The 21,564-nt window shown below is 34.1% G+C and overlaps 1 protein-coding gene across 3 annotated transcripts in view; it reads left to right on the plus strand.

Annotated features, from left to right (window-relative positions):
• The window catches only part of LOC129806222 (uncharacterized), an 88,385-nt gene that overhangs the window by 64,799 nt on the left and 2,022 nt on the right, over positions 1-21,564 (plus strand). For all 3 annotated transcript variants that reach the window (XM_055854646.1, XM_055854647.1, XM_055854648.1), the window contains exons 9-11: positions 1,189-1,391; positions 17,846-18,107; positions 18,437-18,512. In XM_055854646.1, the coding sequence (XP_055710621.1) occupies positions 1,189-1,391; positions 17,846-18,107; positions 18,437-18,512 (541 nt within the window). The remainder of the gene's footprint in view (positions 1-1,188; positions 1,392-17,845; positions 18,108-18,436; positions 18,513-21,564) is intronic.

Below are 21,564 nucleotides of genomic sequence, written 5' to 3' on the forward strand. Positions count from 1 at the left end.
GTGGCGCGAAGTGGGTCACTGGCGAGAAATGGTAACACCACCCTATTTGACAATGGCTGAATGATCATATCCGCCTCATAATCGATGATGACTCTTTCCCGCTATAAACTCGACTGTTCAACTTGCATTACCATTTTATAGTGGATATCACACCCCTCACCCATTCCATTTGGATATATTTTAGAGATTACCCAGGCGGTTATTTCGTCCTTAAACGGAGATACCATTGAGACCCTCCTAATAACGGTTTTTCAAGGTCAAATGTTAAAAAGCCTCTATAGAGTGTATTTCTCAATTGAATGGTATCATATTTAGGATCGTTGGAAAGGTCTTGGAATTTCCGATAACATATAACCTATTCAAATTCATAACCGATGACTATTTTTTATTCTAAATTCAATTATATTACTCTTAATGTGTTTTGTGCAATATTTTGAGTGATTTATAAATCGGTTCAAATCGGTCGTGTACCGGTAATGTACCAATAAGAATTTTTTGTTCTTAAATCATTTTTAATTCCTTTAAAACTATTTTGGGTGATCTTTTGATTGATTCATGATTCGGTTTAAATCGGTTAAGAACCAGTAAACAGTAAATAATGCGAAAGTAATATTTTTGAAGTTATTACATCTAATTTGAATTTCTTTTTAGTAAAATTATTACAATAAATCGGCGATAAATGACACTAATTAAACAATAAGAATATCGATCAATAAGCTCTTCATGGATATTTTTCACCAAAAATCTGAAGCGATATGCTTAGAATTCTCTGTTCTGTGCGACAGGAAAAAGCAATTCAAGAGGGATTAAATATGGATTCGCAAATTGGATTCCATATCTAATTCACCCCCGATACACGCAATATTTCCCAATCGAAAAGTTTTCCCCATTGGCAAAAAGGTGGGAAAGACAAACGACACGGTAAATAAAACTTTGCCATATCGCACAAAAGTAACATATACATAGTGTTATTTTGGGTAAGGAATTTTGTGGGGAAGTATGGGGGCAGGATGTGTGTAAAATATTGATCAGCCACTGTATAGCTACATAGTCTCATAGATCGTCTGATATTATTATTATTCCTCCTACTATGCCACCACAGAATGGTGATGTTTGAAAAAGGGATACTCCATACACTCCAATTTAATGTTATTGTGATGTCCTAAAGCTCTGGTGCTTTCTCCACAGACATCCTGGAGGCGCACAAGAACCATCAATTATGCTCTCTGACCGGCGTCGAGGGCGGCCACTCTTTGGGGGGCTCCCTGGGCGTTCTGCGAACCCTCTACACGGTCGGAGTTCGCTACATGACCCTCACCTCAACGTGCCACACGCCCTGGGCAGATTCCAGCCATGACATCAAGCACGGTGGACTCACTGCCTTCGGAAAGGTGAGTTTCTCTCTTTCATCTCCCCATCTTCAGGAAAGATTATGCTTTTCCCCAAAATTGGATTTCACGACATTGCCCATTCCCCCTTTTTTATTGGACAAGGCCACCCCATTTTGCGATTAATAAGATGAGATAGAGGAAAAATTGTCCATAGAGAAAAAGCTCATGATACAATTTGTCTCTCATGCGCAATCAAAAGATGTTGCAATAAGTCAAACATTTCAGTCTCCTTGTCCCAGATTTTGTCCTTGTTTTTTTTCCGCAGGGATAAATATGGGAAGTTAGATTGGATGAGGATATTGGTGTAATATTTTCTGGTTTGGATATTTTTTTCTTATAAAGAAAAACATCCTCATATTTATTGAAGGCTTCCTTGAATGGATGAAATAGGATACTACATCTATCCTAAAAAATTGTTTGTGAAACCTAATAAGTTAGTCAGAAGCGTAGGAAGAATTAGGAAGAATATTTATACAATGTAAATATTGCTATTTCAATATTTTTAGGATTAAATTCACTTGATATGAACACAAATACTGCTCTTGCATCAAGTTTTAAAATTATTGAAAACCAATTTATACCTAATTAAGGGGTAATATACAAGCTACTCAGGGTACCTGCTTAGGTAGAGTCTCTATAAAATACTTTACGTTTTCTTTCAAACATGTAATCTCTGAAAATTTTATATTGATCGATTCACTGGCAGTCACAAAGAATTTACAAAAAATCTTTAATTTTGGGTGTTCTAGTAGATGTTACCCCTTAATTAGGCTTATATAGGGCTCTTGCAAGTCATATGAGACTGAATATCACACCAGACTTTCTATCCAAGGAGTTATTGAAGACTGCTGAACTTTAGCAGAATGTTTATTAAGTGATGCCCATTCTGCATAGCGTACCAAACGTCAAACTTTTCAAAAGATTATGTAAAGTAGAGCATGATGCCAAAATGATAGTGATCATATCTCAAATAAGGGTTGTCACTCTACCAAAATGTATTTATTCTACTCTGAAAAAAAGTTTTGTTAAAATGACGTTCTTCCATGCAGAATATGGAAAAGTTTTGACAAATCGGGGGCAAACTGTAATTTGTTAAAAGTTCGTCAAAAGGATGTTTTTTTCAGTTTTGTCAAATTGGTTAAGCACATCCCTTTGACAAAATTTCGAATTTCAGGATCGCTATATTCAAATTAATATATTTTTTTATAAAATTATCAAAGATCTTAATATTCTGTAACTTTTAATTATTGTAATATTCTCCAAGAAAGGTAATATTTAAAAATATAATAATAAAAACTTGATTAAATAATATTTATTGAAAAAATATTCAATTTTAGCCAAATATTTTTTCTCACTTATGCCTCTTTTTAAAATTGCTATCATAGTAGTTAAATTACCGTACCGGTCAAAATACCTAACGGCAAAATCCCGAATGGTCAAAATCCTAAAAATGCGAAATTTACCAGGATAGAACATTTCTCTTTGCTTCCAGCAAGCATGGGTGCAATAGTGGGAGTAGCTTTGACTTTTTTTTTTAAGAATTTGGGATTTTGGATTTCGAAATTTTGGTCTTTCAGGATTTTTGCTTTCGGGATTTTGGCTTTTCGGGATTGTTTTTTTTCGAAATTTACGAAATTTCACTATTTCGATTCATTCTAAATATTGACTTCTTGGAATTTTGACTTTCGGGACCTTTCCTTTTTGGGATTCTGGCTCATTCATTAGGCATTTTGGTGTTCGAAATCTTAACCCAAGAGAGATTTTTGCTTTAAGAGATTTCGATCCATTCGGGATCTTGGCTTCTGGGATTTTGGCTATTCGGGGTTTCGATCCATTCCCGATTTTTACTTTCAGAACTTTAACTTTCAGGATTTTAGCTCATTCAGGATTTTGACATTTGGGATTTTAAGATTTTGTCTATTCGGGAATTCGATCAATTTGAGATTTTGGCTATTCTGGATGTTAGATTTCGAGATTTTATCTTTTTGAGATTTTAGCTAATTCGGCATTTTGGCATTTGGGATTTTAAGATTTTGGCTTTTCGGGATTTCGATCCATTCGAGATTTTGACTCTTCAGGATTTCGTCTTTTCGAAATTCTGGCTCATTCTGCATTCTGACATTCGGGCTTTTAACTCATGCGGGATTTTTGATTTCGGGTTTTCGATCCGTTCGGGATCTTGGGCTTCGGGATTTTGGCTTTTCCAGACTTTTTATTATTCAGGATTCTGACTTATTCGATATTTTGGCATTCGAGATTTTAAACCCGTGCGAGATTTGTGCTTTTCGGGTTTTCACTCCATTCGGAATCTTGAATTTTTGGGATTTTGACTTTTCGGGGTTTCCATTTATTCCGGATTTTTACTTTCGGGATTTTAGCTCATTCATGATTTTGGCGTTCGGGATTTTAAGATTTTGTCTATTCGGGAATTCGATCAATTCGAGATTTTGGCTTACGGGATTTTGGCTTTTCGGATTTTTGATCCATTCGTGATTTTGACCTTTGGGATTTTGGTTTATAGATTTTTCGATCATTCTGAATTTTAACTTTTCGGGATTTTGATCAATTATTGGTGATGTCTTTTTTGGGATTTTAGCTAATTCGGCATTTTGGCATTTAAAATTTCAAGGTTTTGGCTTTTTGGGATTTCATCTTTTCGGAATTCTGGTTCATTCTGCATTTTCACGTTCAGGGTTTTAATCTATGTGGGATTTTTCCTTTTCGGTTTTTCGATCCGTTCAGGATCTAGGCCTTCGGAATTTTGGCTTTTAGGATTATGGCTAATTCATGATTTTGGATTTCGGATTTTGGCTATTTTGGATGTCGACCAATTCGGAATTTTAGCTTTTCGGGATTTTTTTCAAGTTTCTGGATAATTCGGTTTTTGGCATTCGGGATTTTAAACCCGTGGGACATTTTTAATTATCGGTTTTTCACTCTATTCGGGATCTTGGCTTTTAGAGATTTTGGAATTAGGGATTTTGGCGTTCGGGATTTTAACCTACGCGGAATTTTGACTTTCCGGGATTATCGATCCGTTCAGGATTTTGGCGCTCTGTACTTTGACTTTTGAGATTTTTGCGTTCAGGATTTTGGCTTTTGAGATATGGTGTATGACATTTTGACCGGGAACCGGTAAATTAAATTAATTGAATTCATAAATTAATGTATCGCCCTACGATACGTTGTATGATCCGTAAGTGGGCAAGTCCATAAGTTTTTGACCTGTACATTGCATTGCGTAGAATCAGTGCAAATTGTCGGTTAACCAATTGTAACGCTTTTTTTATGGAAGATATGGCTTTTTTTTTGATTGGAGAAACACAAATATCTTTGTTCAAAATAGTAGAGATAATTAGGGTAAAATGAAGTAATTTGGAATCATTTACAATTTAGGACATTTGAGATTTTCTCACTGTTGCAGAGATTCAAAAAGAAGAAATCTGTTCATTTTCTTCTTAGACGTCTTTTTCTTCTATTTTGCAGTCTTTGTTTTCTCTTTGCTCATCTGAAACAGTGAGAAAATCTCAAGTGTCCCAAATTGTAAATAGTTCCAAATTACCTCATTTTACCCTACTCAAAATTCAGCTGCACTACGTGATGCTGTATTAAATATGACACTGAATGAATCAATGTCGAAATACTATTTAAATCAAGAATATACTTCCGTCTTCAGTGTTCTGCATTTGGCTAAGGTTTCAAATGCTTTAAGTGCATGCAATCTCCGCAGACAATCAAAGAACAAGATTCGGCTAATGTATTTAATGGGATTAAATAATTAATTGCATAATGCTTAATTTTGGCAAAATTTATGCGATGGTTTAAGTTTCTCCCACAATTAACTACTCTCTAGTTTCAATTTAAGTTTCGGAGCTAAAGTACCTGCTTATGGGGTATTTCTTAAAGAGATTATGAGAAAATATGGGTATATTTAAATTAGTTCCGGTTAGAAAAGTGAATAATTTATCAATTCATTCTCTAGCACATGAAAATCATCTCTCTTTGGTTGAAAATGGCTCATATAGCTAAATTATTAAACCCATGGAAAGTTCGTCGAATTTCCTCGCAGTATTAATTCAGGATAGTCGAACCGAAGCGATAGCGTCCGATATGAAAATTATATTGGGATATATTGAATAATGTTTAATCGATTTGCTGAGTTGAGGGAAAACCCAAGATCTGAAAAAAATAATTTTTTCCAGTGAATTTTGGAAGGGCAGAAAGTATATGTATGGATATTTTGGCCAGAAGAAAGGCAAAGTTTAGAGAGGGAAAAGAAGTGGAAACATTTTATTGCCCTCTGGTGAATATTAATTTTCATTTTATTCCTCGACTTTGGACTAAAATCTCCGAAGATGGGAAAAGTGAAAGACGAAGAAGAAAAAAGGTGGAGACAGGCAATAAAATAAATAAAATTAAATTTCCAAGCTGTAATTTGCATCTCATCTCATGCTGAAATTACACTTTCGAGAGAGATTAATGAAGATCTCTTGGTGAATGCAGAATTTTATTTTTCCTTTTTTTTTGTGTATACCATCCTTAGTGAGAAAATCATCTCAAGAAGCTGTGAAAATGGATTGTCTTTTGATTAATGAGTTCAATTTCCATCGCGTCAGGACATGCAAAATGGAGATGTTTAATACTTGAAAATGTCATAAGGAGAAAATCATATTTTTTTTTCGTCCCTCTAAGAATGAACAAGAATAAATTGAAATGTTCCATAAATTCCAATGGTCTCTTTCAATCATTCAAGCTCTAATATGAAGAGTTGAGCTTTAAAGATTTTCCTCTCTCTCCATGAGGAAAATCAAAGCATATAGCTTGAGGATTGAGCAATCAAGAGAGAAACCGCCTAAATTTGCTTTGCAAATGAAGATATTTCAGTGAAATGGAAACAATAATATCAATTGGGTTTATTGAATAATTTCCATACCCCTTTTCTCAGATTTCACCATTTTCCCAATTCTGACCAGAATCTAATAAATTCAGGGGACTAATGAGGAAAGATTTTCCCAAGAGTACCATGGCACAGGGCTAAATTAAATCAGCATTAAAAGAAGAAGGGGGCATCATTAAAAATGAAACTTTTGCCTTTGGGGTATTATATAGTCGTTAGTGGATGGTTGAAAAAGAGAGAGAAAGACTTTCTGCAAAGAACTTCTTGACAAAAAAAATTCCTTTGGCCACAAATTACAAAAACTATCTCAGCACCTTTGCACAGTATGGTAAAGAAACGATATTCTTAAATATTTAGTTTAGTAATTCTTTCATTCTTTAGCTGTAATTCGAATTTGATAAGTCATTCGAAATTCTGTTCGAAAATGCAATCTTCATAATCGATTTCTTGGGGTTTTTTTTAATCATATATCACAGGTGAGCACGAATCGTTTGAAACTGAACAAATGTCAAGTAAAAAATGTGCGTGAATGACCACAACGCTACTTGGACAAACTTATTTTGACGTTTATTCGATTCCAAACGGTTTTTGCTAACTCCTGCCATATATAAACGTAAGTTCTTTCAACTAATGCTTCAGTGCTAGTATTCTTTATTTTAGAATGTTCGATATTCATGATCATGCAATTTGATGCATTTAAGTCAGGGGAGAGAAAGAACCGTTGAAACCGAATAAACATCAAAATATAAGTTTGTCCAGGAGGGGAATTCTGTAACGCTCTGGCAATGCCATATAACAAATTGGGTTCGAATATTCGGAGAGCTTTTTCGAAAATGCGATTCTGTAGCCGTGAGATTGCCATTTCAGCTCACGTGGCATTGTCAGAAGTCACATATTTGAGATTTCTGGCAATTCAAATGACAATGAATTTTGTTAAACAAATCAACCAAGACGTACTGTATTTTTATAATCATTAAGTAAAGGGATTTCATAAAAAATTCAATGAATTGCATATTCGAACTCATATGATATGATAAAAATAGCTCGAATGGCATTGTCAAATTTCGAACTCATGCGTGTCAGTGCCACGAAAATTACAGAATTCCCCTACAGGTAGCGTTTGACAATTGACCAACAATTCTAATTTGACGTTCATTCGGTTTCCGACGGTTCTTGCTCACCACTGATTTAAGTGCTACCGAAGTAGTATGAAAAAGATTACTAACGAATGCTTTTACAAAAATACTCATTTAAAAGTCAATAACCCCATACACAGCTGGAGTTTGATTCTTCAATAGTGTCTTAGATAAGAGGCAAATGGAACTCTATTTGAAGAAAAAGTCGTTGATGTTCGAATAATTCAAATTCAATTTCGAATTTTCAAACTACTTCAAATATCACACTCAAAGACTGTTGAAAGTATTACTTAGTGGTTACAAGTGAAATTATAATGCCTTGGTTTTCCTCACAACAAGGAAAAAACAGTTACATTACAAGACACTTCAAAATTCGAAAAAAAAAGCACTTTGGCCATCAAGCGGACTAAAGTGGAAGTAAAAAATATTTTAATTGGCTTTCGAAAATGATCTTCAAACTATAAAACTTCAGCTGTGTTGAAAAGTTCATAAACTGGAAAATACTGTATTTGATCTTGCATAATTTAATCGAAATGGTACGTATTTCTAGATGTACATATCGAAGTACACCACCCTGAGGATACCTGCAAAATAATTACATCTTGCATAAGCTTTTCTTGGTTTATCACAGGTCACAAGTTTGGTTTGCTCCTGTACTCCCCTTTATGACCTCTCATTTATTTTTTAATACGTCCTATAATTAATTTTCCTAATTTATATGACGAAATTTCAACAAATTTAATAGAGAAGTGAAGATATAAGGTAAAGTATCCTCTAGTCGGCCGGTTTCTCAACTCGGCCAGTTGAATTATTTAACCAATTTTTTAACGTTTTATAGTCAATTTCTATGAAATTTTCACTGATTTACGTTATATATAATATAATACACCTTCTATTGTTAAATCGGTAAGGCCATATTATAACAAATCTAAGTAAATTGAATAAATAGTCATACTGGCCGAGTTGTGAAACCGGCCGACTACAGGGTACTTTACCTTATGTCAGAAATGACTTTTTGTTAAGTGTGGAAAAACTTGAAATCTTGATTCTTAGCTAAGACATTTTGAGTTCCATAAATACTTCGCGTCAGAATACGAAATCTTGATTTTGGAAATATTTGACAGCTTGAAATTTTCATCTTGATTTTGGTCTCAAAATTGAGGCCAATTTTTTTTAATTTTTGAAAGTTTTTGGATGTGATAGATAACCTAGACGAACACTTTCCTTAAATCGACTTGTTAGAATATAAGTCGAACAACACGATTTTTTGCAAAAACCATTTTATTCGCTTTCTGGATACTTCTTTATACTTCCTACTTCCCTGTGAATATTATACATGAAAGATAATCAAGAAGATAATTATTTTCAAAGTTATAGAAATTTTATTTCTCAAAAATTCTATACTCTGCATGTAAAATCTCAGCTTCAAATTGCTCTCCTATAAAATTTGCCAAATGCGAGTTATTCGTTTCTTATTTTGAGTGATTAAAATACAAAAATAACTTTGAATCATTCCTAATAACGGTTTCTCAAGATCAAAGGATAAAAATACTCGAAAAAGCGTATTTCTTAACCGAAAGGGGTCGTGTTTTAGTTCGTTACAAAGGTCTTGGAAAGTCTGATAAGACTGAACCGGTTCCGGTAGATTGCGAACCGGTAATGGACCGGATATGATTCGATAAACGATTTTTGTCCGAAAATGAATTGTATTAATCCTAAGCCATTTTGAGCGATCTTCTTAAGGGCTTTATAAATCGGTTCAATACGATTGAGAACCGGTAAACAGTCAATGATGCAAAAGTACTTTTGTTAAACAGTGCGATTAGAGAGTATTGATCAAGATTATCCGAAATTAATATCATGCGAATAACAATTACTTAACAATAAAATTGTGCTACGAGTTTTTTTTTTAAATTTGATATTGCATTATTTATTCATAATAAATTCTTCGTTCGTTGGTAACTTTTTTTGGATAGAGGTTTTCGCAAAACTTTAGCAAGTCACTGTTGAAGTTTTTTTGCATTTATCTTCTTTTCCACGGAAATTTTCTCAAGGGAGGCAATTTGCTCAATTATCCTTTATTCTCTTTTCCCTGCCACTGTTCATGTTTCTCATTGGGAATTACAAAGTTTTGAGGAAGATTAATGTGCAATAGTTGGAAAAATTTGCATGAGTAAAAACACTTCTTATTAACTCCCAATCTGAAATATTGAAAAGTAAATACCAGGGCACTTTTATTGACTTTAAACACTTTTTATTTCAAGTCTCTCAAAATGATGGAACAATTGATAGTCGAAGTGTTTCTTTTGGAATGCAAATGATGGAAAAAATCCAGTGAAAATTACTTCGTTTGTTTGAAGTTTTCCCTTGTACTTTTTTTCTTCTTCTTGGGGGTTGGAGAGAGAAAAGCTGAAAACATTTTTAATTGGTTTACTGAATAATGAGTCTTTGATAACGACTTTTGCGCTATTTATTTGTTCATTCTCTTGCTTTATTCTTTCGCGCATAAAAAATTCAATCAAAAGAATTTATAGAGGAGTTTCTCATGTTCAAGCAAATAAACAATGTTCGAATATTTCTAATAAAAACAAAAAAGAATTTCTAAGGGAAATCATTTGGAAAATTCAGTAAGAGGATCAGCAGTTGGAAAGTTTTCATGTAGCCCCATACGGAGAGCTTTTTAAAAAGTTTCTGCATGGAGGGAAAAATGCATTTTTCCTCTGAAACTTTATCGACAAAAATTCAATAGGATAAGTTAAAGAATAATAATACAAAAAACCAAAAATATCAAAAAGAAATAAACGAGAAAGAGTAATAGGATTTTTCTTTAGTTCTTTCGGTTTTTGAATAAATCAAGAAACTTGGATAGAATCCTCAAGAGTCCGTCAAACATTTGTTTTGTCTGTTTATTTGAACCCACGTCAAGACGGTCCCCTCAGCATTTCATTCACAGTATTTCGATATCCAAGCAAAATGTCTAATATTTTCTCCACAAAATTCAACTCACCAACTCAATTTTGACCTTTCACCCCGAAGAACTGAATTTCAAATAGAAGCACAACTGTGTATTCTGTGGGTGTCATCGAGAAAATTGACTTTGCTTGACTTTTAACAAACGATCCAAAGTGTATCTCCTTTGAGGAGAATAATTAAAAATAAACGATTGTATAAATCTTTTGAGATATATTTCTGAGAAAATTCATTAAATTCAAGAAAACACAAATGGAAAAAAAAATAATTCTAAAGCAGCAATGCTGCAACAGACAATTTTGAAATTTCTTTCTTGGAAGTGAGCAGAAAATTCTGAATTTTAATTTGATTCTTCCATAGAACATTATCGATTTTAATGGCAATGGGAAAGACGCAGGAAAATAAACAAGGAAGTGTACCGTGAATACGTAATAAATACATACGAAGTTTAGCCGAGATCCTGGCAGTTTTCGAAATTTCAAATTATCGAACATCAACGAAATTCTGTTTAAATAGAAATCCATTAACATTCACAAGTAGAGTTCTAAAAATTCAAAGATCTATTTGAAAAACCAAAAAAGAGACATTCTTACCTTTTGATAATCCCGTAAGGTGGCTCAAAGCATATTAGAACCTTTACTTGAACCGAGCGCTGAATGGAGAAAACACGCGGGGGAGATCATCGAACCCGGTACGATTACACTCTTCATTGTTGGGTCACGAGTATAAGGATCTCTGGCGCCGGATACCATTATCCGAAAATCGGACTTAGTGGGTCAGTGCCTCTTGGCTAAAATACCACGATATTTCAGATTGTGATCACAGAAATTCTGATCGGAATTCGCAGCCTCACTGAAGCCAGAGTTTCTGACAAACAAATAAATATATTTTCTGACAGCTGTGCTGCCCTACTATCCATCAGGTTGTTTCAACAAGGAAACAAATTTTTGGCACTATTCTCAGGGTGCTGTATTTGATGCCAGATTGTTCATGCCATATATGGCTAAGAAAAAAAAACAGAACTGGGAGCATTTCGCTCTCTAGGCGAATGCTCTACCAACTAAGCTATGGGAGCACCGGCTCTGATTGTCTTTGCTACTGATCTCAACCAATTGCCATGAGCACTTCAATTCGTTTTGACTCACTACAAGCATAAGAAACGATATCATGCGTACAATTTCGAAGTTGGGAATCACTAGTACTGATAGTCGCTTCTCTCTGTGCACAAACACAAAAATTCTTGGGATTACGAATTGAGGCCTGGGTGCAGACAGCGAGCTGGAAAGGACGAGAAGTACGACGACGCTAAAAATATAGAACCTGCTGCTGAAAGCGGAACCGATACCGGAGATGGGAAAGTACTCTCTCTTCGAACATTCATGCCCTCGAATAATATGAATTTTCTTTTATTTTTCTTAACCCTTTAAGGACGATTGGAACACCGGTGTCCCATAAAGAACATAATTTTTCCTGACTACCTAAAGTTATTTCTTTTAATTTAAGTTAATGAAAATTAATTTTAAATATTTTTTATACTTCTAATTTTTTTTTAAGCAAAACCGTTTTGGGAAAAGAAACTACAATAGGGTGAAGTGATATAATTTGGAATTAGTGTTATAAGTTGGACAATTCGCTGGTACAAGTCGGACATGGCCTTTTTCTTGATTTTTTGTGTTACAAACTTCGTTTTAAAAATTACAAAATGTTACAAATTTGTGTTACAAATAACAAAATTTGTGTTTAAGCACAAGGAACCAAATTACAAAACTAAAGCATTAAAAATATACAAATAAAAATGAACTACTAAATTTATCAAGAAAAAAGCCCTGTCCAAATTATACCATTGCATTGTCCAACTTGTACCACTTTACCCTACTCAAACATAATACTTTTCATTAGATTTAAAATTATCATTCATTAGTATTGTCAGAAAAATTACTTAAATTTTTAGGCTACTTTTGCTCCTATCGCTCATAGAGGGAAAAAATACACCGAATCAGATTCTTTTGGATTTTCTAAGGTTAGATGTAAGACGTTTTACTGGTTTTGTTCATTGCTTTCATTTTTATTGCTGATTTTCGGTCAGCGAAAACTGTCTTGTTGTAAAAGGGTTAAGAGACTTGCACATTTTTATTAAATATCAGTTAGCTTATCATCAATTATTGACAATTGCGTGATAATTATTTGTAATTCTCTTAGTAAGAATAATAGAAATTCACATTCACATTTAAAATTCGGCTTTTTTAGCTTTGTAAGGTAAGTGTGCCAAATTTCGGCATAGTTGCATGCAAGCTCCAAAGTCTCAAGTTTGAAATGTAATATCTTTAATAGAAATTGATTTCTTTTATTCCTTGTACTTAAGGAGTGTTGCTTAGAACCTTGTAGACAGTTTATCGTCCTTATTTACTCTAAAATCATTCTTAATACTTTTTAAAATGCACAAAAATGTAGACATAGCTTTGGTGCCCTATTTCGGCCACCTTCATTCTCATAGTTCCTTACCCTTCAGGAGATCTTGCAATGCCTTTTTCACGTCATCTCGTTTGTCGAAGCTACATTTTTTGTTATTCTTTTGCATTGTATAATCTCTAGAGTATGTAAAAACTAAAATTTCATGGAAATTCGAGGAACAAAAAAAGGATGGCCGAAATTGCAAGTTGGCCGAAATTTGGCACACTTACCCTAATTGGTTTGTGGAGCTGAATTATATCACGATAATGTACAGTTTTATTTAAAAATTGGGGAAAATGCCCAATTTCAAAACTGTCCCAATTAAAAAGTGCCACACTTCCCCCAAATAGACAGAATCTAATAGACAAAAATCTTCACTATTGTCTTAGAATCTTATAAAGTAATTTACGTCAATTGCATAAATTCGAGATCAAGGAATAAAGCCCTTAAAGGGATTCTGCAGAATGGAAAAGACTTTGATCAAGTGAAATATCTTTTAATCTCTGTTGAAGGTGCGAGATTCAAAAATTTCTTAAGGGCAACCTGTATTAGTAAACTTGAGCAATATCTCAAATCAAACAGAGTGTGATGAATGTGAAGGGCAAAGTGTGGGTTAGAAGGTATATAGACAGAAATTTTTCCCCATGTAACCAATTGATTTGCTGGAGGAGAAGCATACAACACTTGAGGAATTTATGGTTTCACAAATGTTTATTCTGCTCTATTGAATAAATTCAAGCCAGAGCAACACTCCCTTTTACCTCCACGAAAATCTCTTAAGATTTCTCCCGACTCCACCGCATTTTTTTCAGGCATAGAGAATAAACATCAAGGAAAGAAAATTCTGTATTTCGTCTTGGAAATATATTCCCAAAGGGAGGAAACATAAAATTCCACAGAAGTATGTTGCTCTTTGAATTTTGAGAGAAAAAAAAAGTACCAAGGACAGGGAAAAAAGTGAAAAGTCGATGACAACGATTGAAATGGAAAGCCTGTGTGGAGTCTCGGAGATGCTCCACAATCTGTGCAGTCGAATGCCTGCAAGGATGGGATCAACGAGACACCCATCAGAAATCAGGACTGAGGATGGGGGAGTATCCCATTCTCCTGGTTCAAGCGACTTCTTACGCTTCATTCATCTGGTGAGGTAGTGCAGAGAAAGCTAAAGGAAAAAAGCTTGGTACAGGGAGCCAAGACGAAGAAAAACAACACTCATGAAAATTCTTTTCTTTTAGAACATTAGACACGTTCATCTCCCGAAGTGATACAATTCAACAAGAGAAACAAGGAAGCATCTTGCACATTTCATCGTAAATTATTCTTTGTCTCTTCAGATCAACAGATAAAAAAGCCAAGAACAAACAGTTTCTTCTTAGTTCTAAATTTGTAATTGGATAGCTGATATAGTTACAAAATGATATCTCTTACAATGCACCTCGAACGACATTGTATAAGAAAGTCTCCCGATTTGTCCTTCAATTCTGGAAAACAAAGTTGTGATGAAGTTTACCAGTCTTGGGATAAATTTTCGAACTTAGTTCAATGTTAATTGTATTTTTATGTACAGAGAATCGTCAATCAGAGCAAGTGACACTCAAATCACCCAGTTTTTTCTCAGTGAAGACAGGAAAAATTCCTGCCTCCACCCAGAAATGAACTGGGGACTTCTCGTTAACTAGACAAATGCTCTACCAACTCAGCTATTAGAGATCACATACTCTGTTTGACTTGCTACACGACCTTAACCAATTGCATTGTGCACTGCAGTAAATTTTAAAATGTCAAGATGGTAGATTCTAAAGCAAAGCTTCTATGGAGGATAGTATTTTCTACTATCCTTTGAGGCAGTAGAATTTAAGGAAACGATTTGTAGAAAATACCATCCAAATTTTTCTCTGTGCATAATACTCGAGTCCTTTCAAGTAATTACATGTTTTGCGTTTTGCGGCCACCGTCGTCTTAGCGTTGATGACCAACCTCCGGAGTGGAAACAGCGTTGCTGTAGTGATCCAACTCAATTTTTTTCCATATTTGAGGCTGTGAATAATGATCTTGAGAGGATTACCATTTGGGTTTTGAACAATGGTTTGATTCACCATCCCAGGGACAGCTAGGCTTTAGTCTATAATTGGATGAATAACTGGCACGATATGTATCGATGGAGGACTCTCCGGTGATGGCCAGTGGATTTGAAGTCACTTCACAAAGAAGAACACTTCTACAATCTTGCCCAGAGCTTTCGGTCCTGGTTGTGGACCTTCTTCAGTGGCTACGAGGATTTGTACAATTATTTTAGAATTTACATTTAAAATACAAGGTCGTTTTTTCGTTTGAATTGTCCAATTGTTTGCCCGGAGTTGCAATTTTCGCAATTTTTTCTTTGTAGGGTAAATGTACCAAATTCCGGCCAGCATGAAATTCCGTTCACTTTTTTTGTTCCTCAAATTTCCATGAATTTTTAGTTTTTGCATACTCTAGAGCAGAGGCGTGCAAGAACCGTTGAAACCGAATAAACGTCAAATAAAACATGTATGTCAATGATCAAAACGCTACTTATAACAAACTTATTTTGACGTTAATTCGGTTTCAACGGTTTTTGCACACCTCTGCTCTAGAGATTATACAATGCAAAAATATCAAAAAATGTCGCTTCGACGAACAAGATGATGTGAAAAAGACATTGGAAGAATTCTGGAAGGGGCAAGGAACTATGAGAATGAGCCTGGCTGAAATAGGCAACCAATGCTATTTCTACATTTTAATTCATTTTAAAATGTTTTAAGAATAATTTTATAGAAAATAAAGACGATAAACTGTCTACAAGGTTCCGAGCAACACTCATTAGAAAAAAGTAACAAAAAAAAAAATTTGTATGCCGAAATTTGGCACACTTACCCTACAAGGTGACATTTTGTTGAAATCCCTTCCTAGGGAGCAAAAGAGGCGGCTTATCTTGAACCATTTGGTATCCACTTATTCCTCTTCTTCATGTCTAACATCACAATCAAAAATGTTTAGGGCTAACTTTTGTATAGAGAACATACTGCCCTACTTTGAAGAGTTTATTATTTTACTAAGATTTTGTGTTTTTTCTCTATTTTCCGCTATCAGATGTTCTTTATTGTGAAATTACATTAACCAAATGCAAATGAATTCGAGGAATACTTCAACTCGTGACTTTGCTGTGAAATATAATTTTAAAATAATTTAATTGGGTGAAAAAAGTTTTGTGTGTACACGAGTTCGAGTAGTTTGAAAAGTTTTTCAACTTTGTCCAACTCATTATCTAATATTTAATCACTTTACCATCAATTTCAATTAATTTATAAATCATTTTAGAAGTTGCCCGCAATAAAGTTGCAATGAACAAAATTAAATTTTCGGTAAAATAAAGTGAATTGTCTGTTGATAATGACTATAATCTGTCAATAAAGAAAACTATTACGTAAAATGGTTGGTAAATGTTTGTGAACTCTCACTGGGAAAAGTTAATATAAAAGTTCGTACTTTTTCACAAATATTGTTCGTAATATGTTCATTTGACCAACATATTTTGCACCTTTACAAACTTTTTTCGTACTTTTTTGCCTGGGATAACTTTACCAACAATTGACAAAATTTCACAAACATTTTTCTGTGTGTTTACGAATGTTTACGAATACATATTCGTCAATTGATTATTTTGCGAACAATGTATGTGAGAAAATACAAATTTATACGAACTTTTTATTAGGTTTCATTTTGCGAGTATTTCGTAAGTATCCAGAACATAAAAAAAATATTTTGTAAATTGTTCGTAAATGTTTGTGAATTCTTATTGGGGAATTACGAATGCTCGTGATCGTATTGACCAGCGAATAATGACTTTTGTTTGTAAACATGTTTTCAAAATTTTCTATTAGAGTGAGCGAGATGACTAGATCTAAATCTCACTTACTCTCATTAAAATTACAGAAACATGTTTACAAAACAAAAGTTATTGTACGTTGGGCATATAACCCACAAACAAGTTCATAAAATTTTATTTTTTTCACGAACATTGTACGCAACATGATCACTTGAAGAGCATTTTCTGTACTTTTACAAACATTTGTTCGTAAATGTTCGTAAACACACAAAAAATGTTCGTAAGTTTTTGTTTGCCTGTCGAACATTTTACGAACATTTACGAACAAATTACAAAATTTTACGAACATTTTTTTGTATGTTTACGAACATTTACAAACAAATGTTTGTAAAAGTACAGAAAATGCTCGCCAAGTGATCATCTTATGCCCACCGCACAATAACTTTTGTTTGTAAACATGTTTTCGGGGCTTCCTGTGAGAGAGAGTGAGATCTCGATCTAGTCGACTCGCTCACTCTCATAGGCAGTTTCGAAAACATGTTTACAAAACAAAAGTTATTGTACGTTGGACATTACAAACAATGTTTGTGAAAAAAGTACAAACTTTTACAAACTTGTTTGTGGGTTATACGATTACGAGCATTTCGTTAGTCCCCAATAGGAATTCACAAATACTTACGAATAATTTTACGAAATATATTTTTCTGTGTAGAATTTTACAATTCTCAAAGGCCTTGAAAATTATTGTGATTTTGGTCTTATAAGTTAAAAGGTTCTCTAGAGGTTATTCACCTTTATAATTGGAATAAACATATAAAGGGGTAATTCAAGGTCATTGCGTTCTGTAGATGTATTTGTTTGTAAAATATCTCAATGGAATTCAAAGAATATTATTTAAAGTAATTCAAGTGTTAAATGTCTTTATGAAACCTTCAGGGAAAATTATGAAGTGTTCGAAGTGTACGAAGCCAGAGTGTGTGCGAAGCTTAAAAGCTTTCCTCTATTCTTCCACGGAAATAATGTACACGTCCTTCACTTTTCCAATGAATTGTCCTCAAATGACCTTTACTGGGTGGCCTTAATCCCAATCACATCCCAAATATCTCTTAAACTTTTAATATGATGCCAATTTAAATATTTTCGGTATTTTCAGACCATCATTCGAGAAATGAATCGCCTAGGGATGATTGTGGATCTGTCTCATGTATCTGTGGGAACTGTACGAGATGCACTGGCTGTTTCTGATGCACCTGTGATATTTTCCCATTCTTCCGCATATGAAATTTGCAATTCCAGCCGCAACGTTCATGATGACATCCTTGTGGCTGTCGCCCGGAATCGTGGTCTTGTCATGGTGAATTTCTACTCGAGATTCCTCAGTTGCAGTGAAAATGCAACTGTTCATGATGCTGTGGGTGAGTTACTCCACAAGATTTTCCGACTATGTTAAATTTTTTTTTAATAATAATTAGAGTGAATAAATAATTTGATGGCTTAATTGGTGATTTAAAAGCAAAACAGCAAATATTTATTAACAAAATTTATGCTTATTGATTTATTCGAAATCATGAATAATTTTTCAAAAATTCGTAAAGTGAATTTCTTGAATAAACTTTGCTATTTAATGCAAACAATTCACCCCAAAAGCCACCAAATGCAATTTCAATCACCCTTCTAAGCTGGCAAAATTTGCTTAATGCAATTTCTGGCAGAATTAATGAAAGTGAGCCAATATTCCTTGCAGCACACATCAATCACATAAAGCGTGTGGCTGGAATCGATCATGTTGGACTCGGTGCTGGTTTCGATGGGATCAATTAGTAAGTTTATAACAAGTGAACTTTACTCCTTGTCCAGTGGTATGCTTTCTTCATGAGCACATCTGCTTGAAACATATTGGTATCGATTGCGAATTTCATTTAGTGCACCATCAAATTCAGATACAATAATACATTTATTTTTTATCAGAGTTGATATATCTTTTGCATAGATTAAAGTTTTGGATGTTTCGCGTATACCACGAAATACGTTGTAAATCAAATTGGTATAACTGTTATAAAATGAAAACGGAAGTCAACTGAACTAAACTGAATTTCGGAAGACATCCGAAAATGCTGCATACTTCCAGCACTTCTTGCACTCCCATGCACTTCTCATACTTAGGAATCAATAACTTACTTAATATTATGAAAAATCTTATTAGGACAACCATATTTTAGTATTCAACAACAGAATTTCTTTCTGAGGATTTTCTAAGACACTAGTGGAGCTACTTTTGGAAAAGAGAGTCTCCAAAAAAGTATATTGTTGATTCTAATTTATTGTTGGAGAGTCTGTTGGAGAGAGACAGCTTTCGAGGGGTCCACATTTTAGCGTACCGCAAATTATTTTATAGAGATTGAAGCAAATAAAAGGTCAATACCTGAAAAATATTCTAGGTTCTGGAGAATTTATTATTGAAATTTCGGAAATTTGGAAATTTTGGCAGAGACTCTTGTTCGCCGCATGATTTAGTGTTGTCGCCTTATCTTGCAAGCTTATGCTCTTTCTTTCGTCAAAAATCGGATGTTTCTCATTAAAAGCCCATTGAATCTAACGAATTTAATCACAGTGTTTATTTGATGGCAGCTTAGTAGCCCAAATAATTTCCATAAATTTTGCATCAACACTTACTGGCTATTTTTCTAAGATCTTTATCGCTGTTGTTGCATTGGATCATTTCTCAACAGCATCTTTCACAAATCGATCCAGAAAAGTTCTTTATCGCAACATATCAGGAGGGAAATCGCTACCACTACATAGTATCTTGTACTTTGGATTTTATTTTTTCTTGTGCTGAGTGAGATTTACTTTTTGGAAGAAATTGTTGGTTTAATGAGCAGTCTTATTCTATAGTTGCATTGGCCTTCAACAATACTAATTTGCCTATTAATATTAGAAATGCCTTCTGATCTGATCTCTGGCTCGACTCTCACAGTTGTGAGTTCGAGTCCCGCCCGGTGTAAAGATCTGAATGGTTAGAAAAAGACATTTTCACTGTAATATAACGTAATAAAATATGCACCGCCTCTGCTCAAAAATCTGCGGGAGCATGGAAGAAGCATCCATATCACGGGGAAGGCGCTCCTGGGCAGTCTACAATGGACTTAGCGGATTCTTCCTACACGGGATACAACAGCAGCAATATAACATGATTACATTGCAACAAGTATTCGGACACGATTAATAATAATAACACAATTTTAATAAATTAGACACAATACATTTTTTAGAGCCTCTCTAAAGTAGCTTCACTGGTCTCTTAGAAAATCCATAGAAAGAAATTCTCTTGGTTGTAAAACACAAGAATATTACTACTACTATACTACTACTTACTATCTTACATACTATTAGTATGCAAGACAAACCTGCCGATAGAAATTTAAAAAGTAAGAAAAATATTTAAAAAAAGATATATGTGAAAATAAATTTCTCGAAAATTTTGTAAATTTAATCATAAGATAATTCACAATATTAAATAAATTATTGATTCCTAAGTAGGGGAAAGTGACCATGCTTGATACGATCCAAGCTTCATAATAACTATTTTTTTCTTGTGTTAATCAATAGTTGTGACTCATAGCAATATATTTTAATAGCTGGTCCTAAGTCTCACACTTCCTGAAAAAAATAGGAACCTAGCTCTTTTTTCCTAGTTTCAGGAAGCAAAAATCAAAAATAGGTCCAAAACTGTAATTTCAATACATGATATTTTATAAGTTTTTCTTAATTAATGTCGCTGTTCAGGAAAAATACTATCATAGGCACATAGAGGGTTCATCAGTATTAATATTTATGTAAAAATATTTTTACTTGGGAACACTGTTTTTGTGGGTGGTGACAAATTCATAAATTCTACCTGTGTCCATCCTATATTTTAAAAAGTGTCCATGAATGATAATTTAAAAGTGGTAACTCTATCATTAGATGTGATTCTTTCATAATTACACCTATTGTAATCCTCCTATTTTATCGACAATTGACATTGCCTTCAACCCTGTTGCCTGAATTTTAAGGTTGCAGAGTGACATTTTCATGGACTCAAAGTGAAAAAATGGTTTTCGCTAGTGCCCTAAAAACATGGCTTAGAAAAAATTACATAAAAGTGATTTTAAAACTAATAACCAGTCGTACAAACGATTTAAGCAGATAGATTAGAGTTTCGTCTAAATATTGATGTGCAATTTTTTGTATCCGGTGAAATTTTTACAGTGAAAATGGGCCTCCGAATTGTCGAATCAATTATTATACAGGAAGGCCCCGGACCCAACTTGTATAAAAATCGCCACTGAATTTCCATTTTCTTCCAGGAAAATCTAAGGTTTCTCAGGAACTATTTGAGGTGGGATTATGAACCTAATAAGTGAGACAACTTTTTATCATAGTGGAAGAATCGCTTCGGTTTGTGTGGTAATCAGAAAATAATCACAAACCTTGGAAATCATTTTACAGTATAAAGCATGGTCACTTTCCCCTATAAAAAATGCATGAAGTGCAAGAAGTGCTGGAAGTATTGCAGCATTTTCGGAGTTTTTCAAAACGCCGGAAGTGTAAAGTGCTCTTCCATATAAATTGTGGAAGTGTCTGGAAGAGATGTACACATTTTCACCCTAATATCTCCCCCTTGCCCGGAACGGAACCGAGAATATTATAAACAGATTACAGTAGACTCTCCCAAATTCTGGCATTTGGGACCGAAATGTCAGACGAATTAGAGAGAAATTCGGGCATCAAATTGTTTGAAATGCAACGATTTTTTGTTTACCTTCATACTCATATTAAGTTTACATCGTTTACATGGTCATATTGACTGTAAATTTCATGAAAGCCCCT

This window comes from Phlebotomus papatasi, chromosome 3 (assembly GCF_024763615.1).
Source record: "Phlebotomus papatasi isolate M1 chromosome 3, Ppap_2.1, whole genome shotgun sequence".
Taxonomy (NCBI): domain Eukaryota; kingdom Metazoa; phylum Arthropoda; class Insecta; order Diptera; family Psychodidae; genus Phlebotomus; species Phlebotomus papatasi.